Genomic DNA, 19,652 nt, shown 5'->3' on the forward strand with positions numbered 1-19,652 from the left:
ATCGAATAATACATTCAAATTATATGAAGTAAAAAAGTTAAATATAATAGCTACTTCACTATGTGAAAGAAAAATGGAATTGACGACTCAACTTTGAAACTATGATTAGTCAACTGATACAGCCAAGGTTAATACAATACAATATGTCGGTGTCTTTTCAATGAAGCGAATCAAACAATAAGTACATATGTCTATTTTACATTACATAATAGTGGAAACTTTCCATTAAGAAGAGTGCTATTCCCATTTAGCATACATAGTGGCAGTTGTAAGCGAGTTCTTCAATCAAACATATTGTTAGCAACTCCAACGCTAGATCTACGCGTAAAACTGGAAACGAATCGGTGATAACATCTGCATAAGCATGTAAAAGGAGTACTCCGATTGTTTTGAGTAATTGGAGGTACGAATCCGATCTAAATCGGACGAGATGAAACAAATACAGTCGGATTTAGATTGTAATACGCATTATGGCAAATGCGCGTGAGCACGCACAAGTTTCAACGCCCATTTAATAGCAAATCAATGGTCATGGTGTGCGACTATTGTCATGTTCGAAAACCGGACATGCGATCGCCTAATTTTCTTGGTACGGTGCCCCCCCCCCCCCCCATCTACCTTTCTCATTCCACATTATATTGTAGGTTTGTTAGTTGTTAGCCCCCTTCAGATTGTATAAATTCGTTATCGTAAAATGATTAACTACATCACTGTGCGTAACGCCTTTTTTGCAAGAGAGCAACTGTCAAAAAACGACATTTCACATGCGAGTTCTTTCAATTCTCGTGGAAGGATGTTCGAGTTTAGAAAAAAAAGGTTTAATTTAGAGTCAAATGCAGTTTGTGCATTTTTGCCACCTAAGATTTATTAGGCGTCATATGGATGATGAATGAACCCACTGTCGCAAATGTATAAAAAAATAATTAAGATATTATACTACAGACGGTTAAAAATATATGAATAAAAGTTGTCTAAGAAAAAACTCTTATAAATATGCATACCGTGGAATTCTAATGTTCTATTGGTGAGACAAAAAAACGTAACACGCAAACGAACTAATTGATGAATACTAATAGTAAATAATATTGGTATCTCTAGTTGATATATGTACCTATGTATAAAGAAGCTGTAAGTAACCACATTCTTAAATCGGCAATGAGAAATTCTTGATATAAACGTAAGTTAGCATCGAAAGATTCTGAAGGAGAAAAGAAAATAAACTATTCCAACAATCAATTCAGATTCGCGCGAAATGATCGGTCACGTTGCGATGATACATCATGACTACGTCTGAGAATATTTAGCATCATTCCACGAATCGTTACTCATAGTAGGAAGCGCGCAGAAAATTACTGTAATCAATTGCAGTTAAAAAAAATGGACGATTCAATTTAGCAATGTTATGCAAATAATGAAAAACTGAATTCTAGAGTAAAAAAAAAGTTTAAAAGATTCTGAAGAGATTATTTCAGACACATACGACCGACAACATGTTACATAGCGACATTTCTTACATTTATATCGCCAGTCCCATAAAATACAAAACACATTTATCTGCCAGCAAAAATTAAGCGATCGAGGAAAGAAGAATTGGGGAAATAACAAAATTTTCAATCTTGTACAGCCGACGCGATTCGTCCATTTCCGTACCACCTTGCACCATCATAACGTGTCACCTAGTAACAAACGAGATTCAAATTCAAATATACTGACATTTTCCTTTGATAAAATGATATTTTTTCCCTCAATGAGTGCATAATTGAGCCCAAAAAACAAAACTTATAATACCCTGCCTGCCGACCCTAACAATGTCTCGAATCGCACACCCATATCACAATACAACACATATAATTGTATAAATAAATATGTATTAATTCCTGTATAGTCTTATATTATTTTATTTTTGACCATTGTGGCGCATTATAAATTTATGTAATGCCACAATGGTACAAGCTTTAAATAAATATAAATAAATAATACAAGAAAATGCATTATACTCTGAATAAATTTTTGGACTACGTCAATGTCATATTACAACCCACATACACGGATCCAATTAACCCTTCAATTTAGTGCCTGGTCGTTTGCGTCCTTGCACGAAATAAGCTCTACCACACATACTTTTGGAAACTCATTATTTTATCGCATACCTAACATCTACATATTTGATCTTGTGACTTATGAGTCTTTGGAACGCAGATATCAACTGAGCATCGTCAAAAGACGACTCGCAACCCGGACAGATGACGTCACGCGTTGGACATCGTCCTAACCGTCATGCCTATGTAGTTTTTCAGGCATTGCACGGAAAAAATGTACACGACGTTCGGGACGACGCAAAGAGTGGTATTTGGCCTCAAAAGTCAAAAATTCAAAATTTCACAAATTGAGTTTATGTTGGGGTCCCAAATCAGGTAGATAAATATTACGTTAAACTGCGGAGTCCTTACCTGGGTTAAGCTCACTAGGCAAATGTCGAATCCTGTCATTTGTGTGATACGCTTGATTTTGTTCGTGGAATTTTTTCTTAACTTATTTTTATGTTCAAAGTGATTTGGAGGAAAAAATTTAATATAGACGTTGCAGAACAAGATATGTACACTAGATTAAACTATGTAAGTTTCATTTCTTTTAAAATTTTATTTTACATGTGTACCTATCAACAAACCCTACTGTTTCCACTTAGGTTTTCTCGACTTTTTTATACAAATTGATCTTTTTAAACGCATTGTGCTTATTTTAGCCGAATCAAATGTAAGTGATATGAAACTTGAGGATATCTAATTTTATTCTAGTAAAACAAAGTTTGCCCGAATTTCCCTTTAAAAAAATAATCAATATTAATAATTAAGCGTATTTTGCAACTCCAATTATACTTATTTCCATTCTTTAGGTAATTAACATTCCAGTTTCCGAGGATTCTGTCATGTCTACGACCCGAAAACATCTACATGATATAATAAGGAGAAGAACCGAAAGGTTTTTTTTACTTACCTCCTTTACGTTTTTTATTCAAAAATTCAAAAATTTAGATGAAAAAAACTAGCAACTGTTACAAAGTGCCCTCCTTGGAGAAATTTCGAAAAATTATCAACAATTTGAAGTCAATAGCTCACATGTAATAAGTACAGAGAGCTACTTTGTGGTAAAAAAAAAAAAAACATTTTTGGCCAGGTTTTCAGGCCAAATACCACCGTCGACAGACGAATCGCACCCCGGACAGATGACGTCACGCATTGGACATCGTCCCAACCGTCACGCCTGTGTAGTTTTTTTCAGGCATTGCACGGAGAAATGTACATGACATTCGGGACCTATTGTCCTTGGACCTTATTGCGTGACACATTCAGCCGGGGTTCGCCTCACTTGAGACTCGTTTTGCATAGGGTGCACTACGAGACCCCCAGGTGTGAGTGAGTCTGACTCGAGTCTAGGCGACTGTTGACCTTTGGGTCAGGGGGGGTTCACGAATGTGGGGTACTGGATGAGGGATCCTTGTATGTAAGTACCGAGCAGCAGCAATTTGATGTCCTTGGCCGCCTGAATGCCATCTTCCTTGAGGTTCCTCTCGATGAGGCGGCTGCGCGCGGCGGCTGCGCGCTCCTCGGCGGACTGCGCGCACCCCATAATGCGCACCGCGTCCTGACACAGCGCCGCTATCTTGAACACCACCAGCTACCGATACCGATACCGATACTGCTACCGCTACCGATACCGCCACCACCTGCTGCGCAACAACAACCACCACAGCGCTACCCTACTGGCTGCTGCTGCTGCTTGCTACCGCTACCGCCGCATACAACGTCGAGCTAAACACATAACACACACAAACACCACGTTAAGTATCATCTGCGCGCGCGCAACCACCTTCCACCTCCTCCTTCTGCTTTTGCTTTTCCTCTCCGTCCCGCCCGACCGCATTTTTCGCATAATTTTCGCGTCGCCGTTCGTTTGCTTGCCGCCGAGGCCGGAATTCCAAAACGCGATTGTCGTAGATTCGAATGAAAACGAACGTCGCGTCGTCGAGAATTCTCAATTGTCGCGCGAGTTTCTTCGGGGGGAGCGCGTTGGACAGCGGCCAATGTTTAAATTGCAATTCGGATTGATCCAATACGTTAAATATTATCGCATTATCGGTATGCATGTTTATCGGAATGAGAGCTATTTTTTGGTTTCGACGGTGACTAATACTTTTATATTTGCGAGCCGGATCAAAATTTAAGCGCAGACTGAATAATAATTGCGAAGGCGAGAATTTAAATATATATGCACCGAGACGTTTTCACATATTACAAAGATTCTATAATTGTTCATATAAAACACTGCTATGGAGGGAGTTTAATTTGAAGGTGTAACTCAAAATAATAAAAATATTTCTTGATGTGACATCTGTCATTGACCCCTCGAGTCATGATATCGTACGATATGGAAAATCGATATCACTACAGAATAAATATGAATACCGGATATAAAAAAGGATCTAACTGCTTCTTGTGATTTTGATATATTTAATATAGCGCAAACCAAGCTAGTGATTATTAAAAATTTATTTTTAATATATAACAAAGTGTCGTTAATTAATTATTCATTTGAATTGTAACTTTTATTATTTTTTCTAATTATTTTGCTGAAATATGGAATTATAATTATTAGTATTTTTTGTTTATTATTACAATTGTAATCTACGTTATTATTGATAAATTTTTTTATTGCTATCATTAGTACTACTGTTATCGATATTATTATTACTTCTTTTTTTTTGTTATTTAATTTTTCTTATCTAAATATATGTGATTTTTTCTTAAATGGTTTATCTTTTGAATAATTATATTTTAATCTTATTTATATTTTGTAAATTTTTCAAAATAAATCATTTTTAAGATTTCGAGATCGGTTTTTGTCAATATATTGTAAAAAATTTGTACGAACAATAAAAAAACTTGAATTTGATATCCACTATTAAAAAACGATTTTGGGGAAATTTTAAAATCATTTTTCGCTGGAATTTAGATCATATTCTGGCATAAAATCGATTTTGAATTTTTTGGCACTTTTTATTTCTGGTATTCATATATCGTCCGCACTTTCATAAAAATCAATGCCTTCGCAATTATTGTAATTGTAATTGGTCGAATTTACGATAACGTATCATTAGATTTATAGCACGAGTATATTTAAACGTAAAAGTTAACGTTACTTATTACTTTTATTGGAGAAATTTAAGGTATAGTTTTCACGCACGTAATACCGCACCGAAATTATCCAATATGTCAACTCAAACTTAACGATCAAATCAAAACAATGTCGACGAGTTTTTTTTTTAAATGGTCACGAAATTTATTTCAAACTTAGCCTATAAACTAGTTAAGTAGTACTGTGTATCGTAAGAATTGAGACTTTTCAATTTTTACTACGAATAATTAACATACATCAGATTCAAACCACATAAACAAAATTTATTCAAAAAAATCATACCGAACTCTTTAGTATAAAAAAATTCGTGCCAATAATTTTAAACGGAAAGAAATTTGCTCTTGTCATTTGAAGTGATCTCAACTTTCAATTAAATATATAATTCATAACAAAAGCGATTAAAATAGAACTTTAGAATGAGACTGTATTCATTAGAAAGTCATTTCAAACTTCGTATCATTGCAGTCAAACAAATTTCACTCGATTTCAAAAATATGATTTAAATCATGACGTTTTCTCTAAACTTCATTAACGCCAACTATACATATTTGAAGTGTCCCCTAGGTTCAAGGATTTCTACTATAGTTAACGACAAATTTTCAAACGTGTTTATCAAGATAACGGCCAAATTCTCACACAAGCATTTAATTCCATATTAAAAACATGTAAATATTGAGTTACGAATCACACCAGATACAAAACTACTCGGCGAGAAACGACAAAACTCTATTTCTGACCGGGATATATACATAATATATCACCGAAGAATCCCAGACGTACAAAAAAAAAAAAAATCAATTCATACATGTTTAGTATCAATCACTTATTTAGAACGTAACTTTAACCCCAGTGGGTCAGATTTATGAAACGCTAGTGGTTTTACCCGGCTTCGCTCGGCATTTTTTGTGCAAACCGCTTAAAATGGCTTATCTAATAGTAAACATTCTACTAAATGTATTCGAATAGTTTAATTTTATTTGAATATTCATTTGTTTTTTTTTATCAAATTTAACGTCACGGATTCTACGAACCAAAACTTACATGCATACATACAAAGTCCTTTTCGAAATTCAATATTACTAGTCTTTTTACCCGGCTTCGCTCGGTATTTGTAATATAAACCGCTTATTAAACATGGCCAATCTAATAGTAAACATTTTATTAAATTTATTTGAATAGTTTTATTTCATTCAAATTTATTTGAATATTCATTTGTTTTTCTACAAACCAACAATAGTTACATACAAAGTCTCTTTCGAAATTATATATTAGAAGATTTTTTTGCCAATGCTATCACATTTCGAATTCATTTACACTGCTTGCATCCATGACATGTTGATACCATCACGAATTCCAATAAACGAAAACCATGTGAAACGTATAAGAGGTTAGTAATAAAAAAGACTACGTTTGTGTTATACAGTGAACAGCAATACCCTCTAAGAGTCTACGATGAACGCATCGCATCATTCACCCAACCTTTCACGAATCCCATTCATATCGTACATGCCTGAATAATAAATTGATTATGATTTGCAGTTATTTGTAGGTTAATAACGGTGACATTTCCTTGCGTTTAGATATTTAGTTATTAAGTTAACAGATTGTACTCCATCCTTATGCCACAAAATTTCCGACTTTTTCCTATCATACGAATCATCCTACTACTACTATTACACACAAGAGACATTCAAAATCTAAGGGTACACAGTACTACCAACGGTATAGGATCGCTCGGCAAAGGGGCCGGTTCGCCGGGTTGGCAACGCGGAACGAACGGTCGCAAATTTGAACCGAAATGCAAATTGTCGTCAGGGTGCGATGACGTCAATTTGCGTGACCATACCCAAACACACGCACGTATGAAGTATCAGGCGAACTGTCAAAAGACTGGGTGGCAAGCGGGTGTGGCCGAAGCGAACGAAGAGCGACGAACGGCTCACGGCTCACGGCTCACGGCTCATGGCGACACCCACCGAGATTGGCGGCCTCCACTCGAGATTCGCGCCAGGGCGGACATGGCCGCCGCCCTCGGATCGAAAGGACGCGGCGGGGTGCTGCGCCCTCTTGGGGCGTTTCCGGCCTAGGCGGAGATGGCCGGCCGAGGGGCTGCCGAGGCCACGACGCCGGCCGGGAAACAAACAAACGGCGGGCGAGCGGGCGGGCGGGCGGGGCGGGGCGGAGCCTCACTGACCTGAAGGGGGCGCGGGGGATAGTGGGGGTGGGGGTGGGGGGTGGCCGCCGCGAACGGAAGCGGACGTCGGTGTCGGTGTCGGAGTCGCGAAGGTGCGAACGATCGCAGCAAGAACCGGCGCGCCGGCTTCTGCGCCACGCGACCGCGACCGACGTTCTTCAGCCGCGGACGGCGGCCAACTGCGGCCGGACAAGATGGCGGCGGCCGCGCCCGCTCGCGAACACCTCACACCACTCCCCACACCCCGCACTCTACACTCCACTCTCCTGAAAATACGACACTGTCTTCATATCCGAACAATATTATCATCCGCCAAGTCGAATGCGATATAAATTCACACATGGGGAATACATTTATTATTCGATAACAATCGTATATAGCGTCCTCTCTTCTTTGAATTATATTTAATCTATATCCGTATTAAATCTAGTACGTGAAATTCACTCTGAGTAAATTGTGCGCAACGAAAATTAAACGTTTGCGAGTGCGTTTCGAAACGCGTCTAGTAAAGGTTTGCGAACACTGTTCCGAACGGCACATGCGTCATAGCAAGCTCGTCGGTGAATGCTGAACCGTCGGTTTCCTTGCGATGCGAACTAGATATTGTTAAATGCTTGTGTTTGTATGTTTATATTTAACTAGTTGTTTTACCCGGCTTCGCTCAGTATTTGTAATATAAACAGCTTAAACATGACGAATCTAATAGTAAATATTCATTTGTTTTTTTTTATTAAATTTATTATTTGAATCGAAAAAAAAAATTAAAATTCAACCACATCGAATCGTCGTCATAGACACTTTGATTTGTTTTTCGATTACCGACAAACCTTACATACATACATACATACAAAGTCTCTTTCTAAATTATATTATTTAATATATGTCTGCATATTTGTCAATTTTATATTAATAAATAAACTATTTACAGAGTAAAATTCAATGTACATATATGTATATATATATACAAAATAACGATCGCCGTACTATAATAGTCGTTTCGATTCGACATACATATGCAAGTACGTCACAGCTAAACGACTGCCAAAAAAATGTACGAATATAATATCGAAAGAAAAAAACTTCTATATATACTGATTCCTACCAATAAACGTTTAGTCTACGCAAATTAGTCTCTAAACATTTAGCGCCATCTATTAAAAATTTATTTGATTAATAAATTTTTCTATTGTTTATATGTGGTAGTTGGTTTTTACCATTTTATTCCATATTAAACAATTACATATAAATATAAAATTAAATATATTTAAAAAGTAATTGAAAAAAACTCCTTTTTTATTTGATAACTTAATATGCCAACACCCATGCGAAGATTTTTCATCGGGTAAACTAGTGACTTCATAAAAGTCCTTTCTCGGATCCGACTAATTTCATCTAAATTCTTTAGGTCATTTTAAAAGTAATGTACAACTTTATTAATGCCCCCAGCACCAACATATACATATGTATGTGTAATATAAAGTTTATACGTACCTAACAAAACTGCCAAAAAATTTATGTAAAAAAAAATAAAAATAGTTTTTAATGAAATATTAAATATTAAACCGCCAATGTGCGTAGTATTGGTACTCTGTAGCATATTATAACGTATTCATACAATACCCCGTGCATCAATATTATGCATTCCACTAACGTAATTAGACCATAGGAGTTGATAAATCAACCGTCACATTCAATAACGAAATATTCGTTATGAATTACATATTTACGATTTTCAATCCGAGCGTACACAATTGCAATATGTATTATCAAATATATAATTTGGAAAGAGACTTTGTATGTATGTATGTATGTATGTAACCTTCGTTCGTAGACGACAAATTCGATTTTTTTTTTTCGATTCATAGGCGCCGATTCGATTTTTTTCGATTCAAAGGATTCGAAGTCCCCGGGGCAAAGGCACCAAAGGCAAAGCCCTAGGGGGTGGAGCTTCCGGGGGCGCAGACGCTGGGGGCGAAGCCCTAGGGCTCCACCCCCTAGGGAGCGCAGGTGCCGGATTCTGGTATACATATAATTTCGCATACATATATTTTTTTACAGGAGACTGACTATATGTGTACATATGTTTGTTTGTTCATGACAGTCATTAATATTGTATATCATCACCATCATCATCATCTACAGCCATTCACCATCCACTGCTGGATGAAGGCCTCTCCAAAACGCTTCCACTCGTCTCTGTTTTGCGCAACTCTCATCCATTACACCCCACAAATTTTCCTAATTTCAGCTACATATCTTCCCTGCCGTCTTCCTTTTACCCTTTTGCATTATCCCGGGTATCATTCATATGAATGGAATATACTTACATAATCGTGAAATATATATTTGTTTACGTATGTAAAACTATTATATAGGTACATACATATGTATGTACATTGCGCGTAGCATTCGAAATGATTTGACTTGTCTGAAAATTTGTGTTATTATTTAGGTATCTATCGATTTTGCAATATGGTTAATAAAAACTCGCATTTACGAGGAAAAGTTTTCGAATCAATTTTTTTCCCCCTGACCGGTCAATACGATTTTTCTACCCTCTCGCTCGATGGTAGGATATTAATTTCTTTTGAAAATTTATTTGGCTTATTGTGTTTTACATCAACGAAGTGTGCGTGCGTTGTAATTTGAAAAAAGTTTTTCGCCGGTATTCTGAACTTATTATCGTTGTATGAAATCGTAATTTTCAATTTGTAGCTAAGGTAGATTCGATTTTCTTTTGAAAAATTTGTAGGGAAAAACGATTATTCAACTCGTATTATAGTTTTGATACATTTCATATCGTTACAGTATTTTCAATTTATTGTTATGCGAAAATTTATTAAGACATTCAATCACTTTTGAAACTGAATAATGCCAAATAGATAATAAGAGTTTATAATTAATTATTTGAGAATTCATTAAAATTTTGTTATATTGAAAATTCATGTCGATATTGATATACGATTCGAATCAGACGAAATCTCGAATTTGAATTTTCGCATTACATACTTCATATATTGTTACTACTAAAAATGTATAGCTTTCATAATACTAATCACGTTAACGTAATAGCTTCTACCAATTGGACAGAATTTTCATACTCTTATCATTATCGATTAAATTTTGTTTTTTAAATATGTAAATTTTATTTTATCTCGTATTCTCGTATATGCAAGACTTGTATTCTTGTATTCCTCAAAAACATATGTAGATAAAGTCGCGGGCTGTCCACATCCGAACTTTTTTTTTATTTATCTTCTATTATGTAAAATGACATACGAGGAGACACGAAGTCTGTCTCATTACTGCACAATTTCTATAGAGCGCTTCCACAACAATTTATCCATATTGATTGTATGTATGTATGTATGTATGTATGTACTTTAAAAATTATGAACGGAAGCAAGAAATTCTTCCGGAAAAATCAAGAAAATGTGTATTGCTAATACCCAACTTGGCATGTTCCAACCTTTCTTTAGCAAACACCGAATTGTTCGGTACTCATTTTCACAAAAAAAAGTTTTCGCTATAATGAAAGACTGTATGTTTGAATACATGCGTTCAAACTTTATTAGTGATCTTTAAATATTTTTTGATAATTTTATTTGTAATTGTAGAAATGTAACAAATTGGTTACGTTGATGAAGACGCTTTTCGACTCTTTTAATATTGATAAATGTACATAGTATAACAATCACTGTAGTGAGATACAACCATAGTTAACGTTTCAGATCAATATATTCTGGATAAAAATATTTTGATGTATCAGTTAAGTCTTGGATAAACAACTTACCCTTGATTTATTCTCAACAGTTTGTAGACAAATTCTAATATACATACATACCTTGCATATGTACATTCACACGCGTACACTGAATGTGATATTCCATAGTTCTAACTGTAATGTGATAATATAATTCAATTCTGTCATAGACAGCCTTCGCATCGTATTTGTGTAATTGTATTTGCCTTGTCAACCCTGCCCATAGAATACGGACTAGTTGTCAGATTTTTGTTTTGAAAATACAGCATACGTCAATAAAACATCGACAATCCGTATAAGGAGAGCAATATGGCGTGTCCCAAGCAAAAGTTTCATTGCAAATTGAATATTGATATGTGTGGAAATGTTCGAAGAAACGATAAAACTTTATGAATTATTTTAAATTTCAAATGACCAGTCATTGCACAACACTGTTCAATGAGCAACTATGTTACTGCAGCTTATTCACATCTAGAAACGCGATTATTATTGTCGTTCTCGAATGTCGAAAATCAGATGGTGATTATATTGAGTTATCATAATCAGTTACATTTTCAGGGTTGGTTTTATTCATTTAAGATTAGATTGTTAGGGTTGGTATTATTTAAGGGTTAGGATAAGTAAGGGTCAGCCCTATTCATTTTTTAGATTGGGTTGTTAGGGCTAAATTTATAGAGTAAGACGTTGTAAATTCATCGTTTGATACATTTTCACTGATTGAATTGATGAAAATATATTTTTACTAGTGAACATATATTTTCACTTGAAATATGCTTTCACTGTAACATATATACTTATGTAGGTACATATGTACATAAATAGCCAGTGGTGTCACCCTAATGGTTTCCATGGGTTTCCGGAAACCCGTTATTAAAAATCAAAAGTTTCCGGAAACCCGTTATTTAAACTAAAAATTTATACAATTTTTGTCAAAAATTATACAAATCTTTAATGAATAATTTAATGAACTTTCATGGAATAGTGCCTTGGACGAAAAAAAATGTATATACAGATGTATATATTTTCAAAATAAATTTTTTGAAAAAAAAATTGGAAACCGGTTGTTTCAAAATTGGGGTGACACCACTGTAAAATAGCTCACAAAACTTTTTGAGCTTGAAACGTTTACAATGTTCACATTATAAAAGGTTTTTTAATGTGTATTGACCGCACATATCCGTCTTATCGATGTGATTATAGTTGAATATCAATTTGAAAAAAAAAATCCTTATCGATATCAGCAATGCGGTATAGCCATGTTAAGGGGAGGATAATATAAGAGTCATCAAATATGTATGTATTTATAAATCTAGCCTAACCTATCCAATTAACCTTAGGCTATTAGTAGTTTTGATGTATTGCTAGCCACATTCTACATACATACATATATATGTACATACAAACATACATACATACATATAAGATTAGATTGGGTTATTTGAGTGTTTCCGAATTTTTTATTACGCTTTTGGTCTAATTTCAGAACTTCACCTTTGGAGTTAATCGAGATAGATATCTATCAGACTACAGGTACTCCTCGACTTACGACGGAGATACGTTCCCGAACCTCGGTCGTAAGTCGAGGAATATATTTATATTTTTTTTCGGTGATTTTACTTACTTTTATTAATACAGTAATTCAAATGAACTCATATTTAAATTTAAAAAAAATTAAACATCTACATCATTCGTACTTATTAATTATAAATTATACATCCTCATCACTTATCACATAAGTAAAATCCATTCTTCATCTTCAGTTTGAGATACAGTCGTATGAGTTTTTTTGAAAAATGTGTCTAATTTTGTTTGAACAGTATCCTGTTTTTTTTCTCTTTATATTTCTTGGTATCATGCGAGATTTTCTTGAATCCTGCGGTTCACATTTGAAAATCTTTCAACTGTGAACCGCATTTTTCCTTCTTCTATTGCTTCAAAGCCTTGCGCAAATGTAATTTTTAAATAATGAGCTTTAAGAGACGCAATGGAATTCGCTTTTCAATCTTGTTATCGATCCAAATCACTAGTAATTTTCCATTTGTTGAATGGGTCCCAGTCTTTTTTTATTTATTATTTTAGATTTGATTGACAAGGACCCTTTAACGGCTTTACGATTTTTTTCTTTATCTTTTAAAATAGTGGAGACCATTGAATGTGACAATTTCAAATTATTTGCCAAGTCCATCACTTTTTTACCACTATCATATTGTTTTGTCACTTCAAGTTTCATTTCTAAGTCTATCACCTTTCTCTTTTTTTTTAACAAGAGTTTCTTTATCAGTCATTGTCACGTTTCTATATCACACATTATAAATGTTCTTATAAATAAAAATTTGAGCACTAATCAATACGAAATTGAGAAAATAAACATCATAAAACAATAACGAAAAGTTATGTAACAAACAGTAACGACCGTATGAGTTTGTTACCGTCGTGCGACTGGTGACGAATCCCAAAAGAATGAGTCATAACTTAATTTTTAAAACTACTGCGATTTCTAAAACTACTACAACTTTCTTCCGAAAGAGAATTCTCCGTTTTCATAACTCACATCTGCTTGAGATTTATCAATCAATTTTTGAAAAATAATTAATTAATAAAAAATATATTAGTTTTTTCGGTCGTAGGTGCGAACCGTCGTAAGTCGAACCGTTGTAAGGCGAGGACTACCTGTATATGGTTGCTAATTTTTGGGATTTTCTAATATATTTAAAAAAAAATCTCTCCTTATACAATGAGCATGTATTATTTTGGTCCTAAATAATATAAACACGTTTAGTTTTTAAAATGGGTATCTTACTTATCTACTTTATATAGTCTTTGAACTTTGCGCGAAACTTCGATAAAAATGACTTGAAAGTTAGAAAAAGTGTAACGTGACTATACGTATGTACATACATATGTATGTATGTATCCATACTTTTTATTATTTAATTTATTAAAATTTTTAGTATTCTGAAGTGTCATGATTCAAAGATGGTTTGAATACATGCATATTGTTAAAATAAATCTCTATAACAAAGAAAAAAATTGTTACTAAACAGTGAAGCCTTTTACCAAACTATGTATGTGCATATTGGTCCATACCTACATACAAGTAATACAACGTGTATAATGGTAAAACGCATTTACCAATCTGCAATTAGGTACGTCAAAAAATAAAGACTTTGCGATGAGATATTCATATGGACATATTAACAATATTCAAATACGTCAATCGTATTCACTACGAATGAACAAAAGAACAGATGATAAGTTTTAACTACGTATGTATGTATGTATGTATATTAACAGATCCCAAATGAAGGACATTATTATCCAATGAGTGCAATAAGTTATTAGTAGAATCATTCGACATTCAACTTCAGTTTTAAATCAGTAAAACATAAGATTCTCGTTGTGATAATGTGAATTTAAATATTCCATGCAATTTTAGAAGCTGATGATCGTGGAAAACATTGATTCTACATATATTATCTGCACATGTAGCATTTATTATATAAATAATATAAATTAAATAAAACAGATGGGTCAGTGGTATTAATTATGAAGTAAAGTTTGGCATTATCGACAGAGATAATTCAGCTATAAAAATAAAAAAGGCAAGATTAAACAATCGTTATATTATACTGGATTTAAGAAAGTTTACATCTATTTCAAAATTATATGTAGATTAACTACACTTATGTATGTACCTATAAATACTGCACATATAATATATGCAATTTAAGAAATACGAAGGGCGTCGCAGTTTTTCGAACATACATATGTATATGAACATACGTACATAAAATGTTCAGTGCTGCTGATTCTGAAAGACATTAATTTGGTTTCATCTTTGAAGCCATACTTCCAAATGGGACAGCTTATGAATCAGTGGTACCTAATACTGGATTTCAGTATTAACGATGGAAGTCATCCAATATTCCAGAACCTACATACATACATATGTACATAGATGGATTTCAACTTTTCATACTTTTTCTAACCATTTCCAGATCACTTGCATTAACATATATATATAGTATATTCATACGTATATACGAAATGAACAATTTTAATAATCACAGGCACCGAATAACTAAGAAGTCTATGCATCAGTATACACTCATGGCAACTAACAATATGCCTAGGAACGTATCGATACCATGCTAAGAATGAGACTCAATTCTTGACGGGCTTTTTTTAAATTAAAATGGATTTTTTTTAATTTTTGAAAAGTCTTAGTTTCTGGGCTCTTTGCCAAAAAATTAAATAACTACCAGTTATAGGGCTGTTACCGAGAGGTGGCGCGAGCAAATGTGATTGTGTAGTGTCAGAGAAAAATTATTTTGAAAATATATATATGTATACATTTTGTTTTCGTCCAAGGCACTATTACATGAAAGTTCATAAAATTTTCAAGATTTTTATAATTTTTGACAACAATTATATGAATTTTTAGATTAAATAACTGGTTTCCGGAAACTTTTGATTTTTAACAACGGGTTTCCGGAAACCCATAGAAACCATTAGGGTGACACCACTGACTGTATTCAATAATATGTAAAAAGACGCTCTGCCCCTTTCGTGCGCTTCTGTGTGAGTACGAGAACGCGCCAACTCTCAGTAACAGACCTGTATTCCCACTGTCCATTCATTATTGCAATGTAGATAGTTTATATGTGAATGAATCCAAGCTTTGATATTTGTAATCATTTTAAATGAAAATTGATTTTAATGAAAAAACTGCTGAGGATTGTGTCCCAGACGTAGAATGGTACCGTCGCATTATTTAGGTTTTACATTAGTTACGGAAGTCACCAAGCAAACGGAGCTTAGATGAAGGGTATGTACTCTGCTTACCGAGCAGAAGCAGCTTGATGTCCTTGGCCGCTTGGATGCCATCCTCCTTGAGATTCTTCTCGATCAGTTTGCTGCGCGCTATGGCGGCCCGCTCCTCGGCTGACGAGGCGCACCCCATGTTGCAACCACGGCCGCCCAACAACGCCAACGAGACTCCGCCCCGCCGCAACCCACCCCTTCGCAACACTTTGGAGAGCTGTTAGCCCCTTTAGCGCAAACCACCGGAAAGTCGGTGGGGGTCACACGGCCATCGGGGGCTGCGGCCCGCGGCCCGCACTACGCCCACCACTTGCGGTTGTCGACCGGTTTGTGGATAAGTTCCGTTGGTGATGCCCGAACGGGGATGCCCGAAGAGCTGGAGGCCGGTCCGAGACGCTCGGGCGGCCACGCACGATTGCCGCCAAGAGGCTCCACGGCGCATGTGCCGTGGATGCTGGCCCCGCTCGATGCTACGCACCCGGTTTTGATCCCCAGACCACGCGGGAGGTGTGCGTGCGGTGCGTCGGCGCGACACCCACCCTCCAGCCTCCCATCCATCCACCCATCCACCCAACCACCCAACCATCCTACCGTCGAAGCCTCCCAAATTAAATTAACCCATTATAAAAATACATGTACACGGCTCGACTTGCAACTGTCCTGATTACGCAATGCAAACTGGAACGGATGATACTTTAGTGCTCATTATAAATAGGTTTTATGGCCCTATGTGGCGAGGTATAAATCCGATATAATATGCCTTTCATTGTGGACGAGCTCATTCAGGGTGATTCGCAGCTTATAGGAGAGGTCATCTGGAAAAGAAAATAGTCGTATGAACATAATGTGAATCCGGAAGCCGGACGTTATGGAGTTATAGGTACAATGTACGATGCACACATAAACATTTTTTTCTTTGGCAAAAAGCAGCTTGCTTTTGATTTGAAAAACAAAAATAAACCAACACTGTTTTTAATCAAGTATAATAGATAATACCAAATAAATCACTGATATATGTACATTTTCATTAAAAAATATGCATTCTTGCGATCTAAAATTTTATAAATGAAAATTTATAAATCTCATAATTTTTTTCGTTTATAACATTACTTAAGAACTTATATTATTTTATTTTTATTTATCGATTTGGTTTGCATCAGTGGAAGCAGTATATACAATGTACTTATAACCGTATAACGATATATTTACATACATATGTAAGTTTAAAACATCAGATTATGTGTAACATAGTTTTTTTTAAATGTATCACTAGGTTGAACCTGCGCAGAACGAGTTAAATTTTAGTTCCCACGAATGATAATCCAACTTAACATAGATTGGCAATTAGTTTAGGATCATTTTATGAAATTTATTTATAAAATTTCTAATTGTATACATACATATGTATGTACCAACAATTTATTTAATTTAATTTAATCTAGTTGAATATTTAATTGGTTAATTTTTAATTTTGCTATTTTTATACTATATACTTTCACATGTGGTCTGCGGATGTTCAACATTTGCATAGGAGTATATGTATACTCTGACCAAATTATCATATATATTTACAAATTTACATTTTTTTTACCAAATTTTAGGTATCATTAATTCGGTTCCCAGAATAATGCACTGAATAGTGGCGTAGTTTCGAGAAATCCTAATTTTCAAAGGAGCTCAATAAGGACTTACGAAATAGAATTCCACGCAAGATTTTGTTTTTTGGTCCGATGGCACAAATCAAATCTTCAAAAGCAGACTTGGGCATTCTCGTAAATTTTTTAAAAAGATAACTATCTAATTGTAATTTTTGGTTAAGAAGAGTAATCAAATGATGTCTATTTAGACAAGGTCTTATCCACATTATTCTCTTATTTTTGTCATTTTGTAATATGACATATGCAGCAGCCACGAGAACTTCGGTGTCGTCCTTAATGCCCGAGCACACAACCCGTGTAAACGTAAAATCTGAACAGTAACAAAACTGTTGTTATAATGGTATTGTGCATGCAATGCTGAAAATATTGCTTGATAGTAAGTAATATTGCTTAAAATGTTGCCCACTCAGAGAGAGGACGGTTAGGAGTTTAGCATTCTTTGACTTGTTAGTAACAAAGCACACAGAAAGCAGTTAGATCCAAATTAGGGATTGTAATTTACCTTCAAATTCCATTTACTATTTATTAAATTTACTGTTTAAAAAAAAACAACAGGGAGGGGGGCGCTGAAAACCAATCTGCCTAGGGTCGCCATATATGTATACTCGAGCAGGGCCTGGTTGCAATATATTGTATTCATATTATAGCGAGCGGTGGGAATCAGGAAAACGGTGCTACCAGTCGTAAAAAATGCTGTTTTGACTAAAAGCTATATATCTTGTACTAAAAAAATAACAAGTTCCGGTATACCGGTATTGCAATTTCTCGGTGGAATTCTCGAGTTCTATTCACGCTAAGACAATGAACACCTAACCACCACGATGTTCGTAACAGAAAAAAAAACTAATTTTAGTCAGACAAAGAAATTTATAAACGATATGTATGATACTATAAAATATAATATCATTCTAAGAGACCCAGATAATTTTATTTTAGCAAAACTTTTTAATTTTTTAGCCATTGGTTATAATGGCTGTGTTCGGTGATTATTCCGCAAAAAACAATTTCGCACACGCTAAAAAAATCTCGATCACGGAACATCGATCACGGAACAGTGCTAGATATTCCATATTCGCGATTTTTGTGGCAACGATTGCCATGCGCGCGATCGTAATTTGCGCAAGAATCCGTTTACATTAATAATAATAATAGTAATAATAATAGGAAGAATAATTCATTAATTAATCAATTTAATGTCTATTTAAGGCGGTCGGTGGAGTAGTTTCATCCATCGAACATATAGTGAAGAGTGAAAATGAGAAGACAGGGAAGCAAGAAGACAATTAGACGATAAAAATATGCGCTCTCATCCTGAGAATGGCCTCAAACTGAGGCACCTACCCCTCCATGAACATTTGCGACGCGCTGCAACTCCTTGGTAGCCTAAAGAGAGCTCGGTAGCAGTTGTTATATTGAACCTTTATCTTCCTTATCGTCTCCCGCTTATATCTGGTCCATAGTTCTCCAGTATAGAGGCTAATACAAAAGGACATAAATAATTGTCTCCTAATCTCTACACTGGAGTAGTAAAACCGTATTGCTAGCATAGTTGCCCTTACACAAATAGCTTTCCTTTGTCTTTCAATGTCACGGTCATCAGAGAGATCTTCCGCCAGCAGGTGTCCCAGCTGCTTGACTTCCCTCACGGTTTCAAGATTACTTCCATTCATTGCATTACATGCTATGAATGGACGTAATCTTGGACGTAATCGTAAACGGGTTATATCCCAAATGTGAATTGCTACCAGGATAACCACCGCTATGAAAATCGCTCACGCGGATCTCCTGTCGCACGAAAATTCGTCGCACAGGAAAATTGCCGTACATAAAACTGTCAAAATATTGCTCAGCAAATGCTTTTTTATACGAGATTTGGGCAATTTTCAGCAATATTTGGGCAGTTTCACGGCAAATTTCCTGTGCGATGAATTTTCGTGCGACAGGAGACCCGCGCGATTCACATTTGGGATGTAATCACTGAACCCATGCTAATACGTGAATGTATTACATGTTAACTACT

The 19,652-nt window shown here is 35.2% G+C and overlaps 1 protein-coding gene across 4 annotated transcripts in view; it reads right to left on the reverse strand.

The window, feature by feature from the left end:
• Window positions 1-16,113, reverse strand: part of Galphao (G protein alpha o subunit) — a 68,380-nt gene extending 52,267 nt beyond the window's left edge. Inside the window, exons 1-2 of one of the 4 annotated variants that reach the window (XM_077442431.1) lie at window positions 7,388-7,570; window positions 3,510-3,809 (exon numbers count right to left, since the gene is read on the reverse strand). In XM_077442431.1, the coding sequence (XP_077298557.1) occupies window positions 3,510-3,627 (118 nt within the window). In that variant the 5' untranslated portion in view covers window positions 3,628-3,809; window positions 7,388-7,570. Of the gene's footprint in view, window positions 1-3,509; window positions 3,810-7,169; window positions 7,333-7,387; window positions 7,571-15,995 lie in introns of those variants that run through there. The other 3 variants (XM_077442432.1, XM_077442433.1, XM_077442434.1) reach the window with 3 other exon arrangements.
• Between the last annotated feature and the right edge of the window lie 3,539 nt (window positions 16,114-19,652).

Source organism: Arctopsyche grandis, chromosome 12 (assembly GCF_051622035.1).
Source record: "Arctopsyche grandis isolate Sample6627 chromosome 12, ASM5162203v2, whole genome shotgun sequence".
NCBI classification, from domain to species: domain Eukaryota; kingdom Metazoa; phylum Arthropoda; class Insecta; order Trichoptera; family Hydropsychidae; genus Arctopsyche; species Arctopsyche grandis.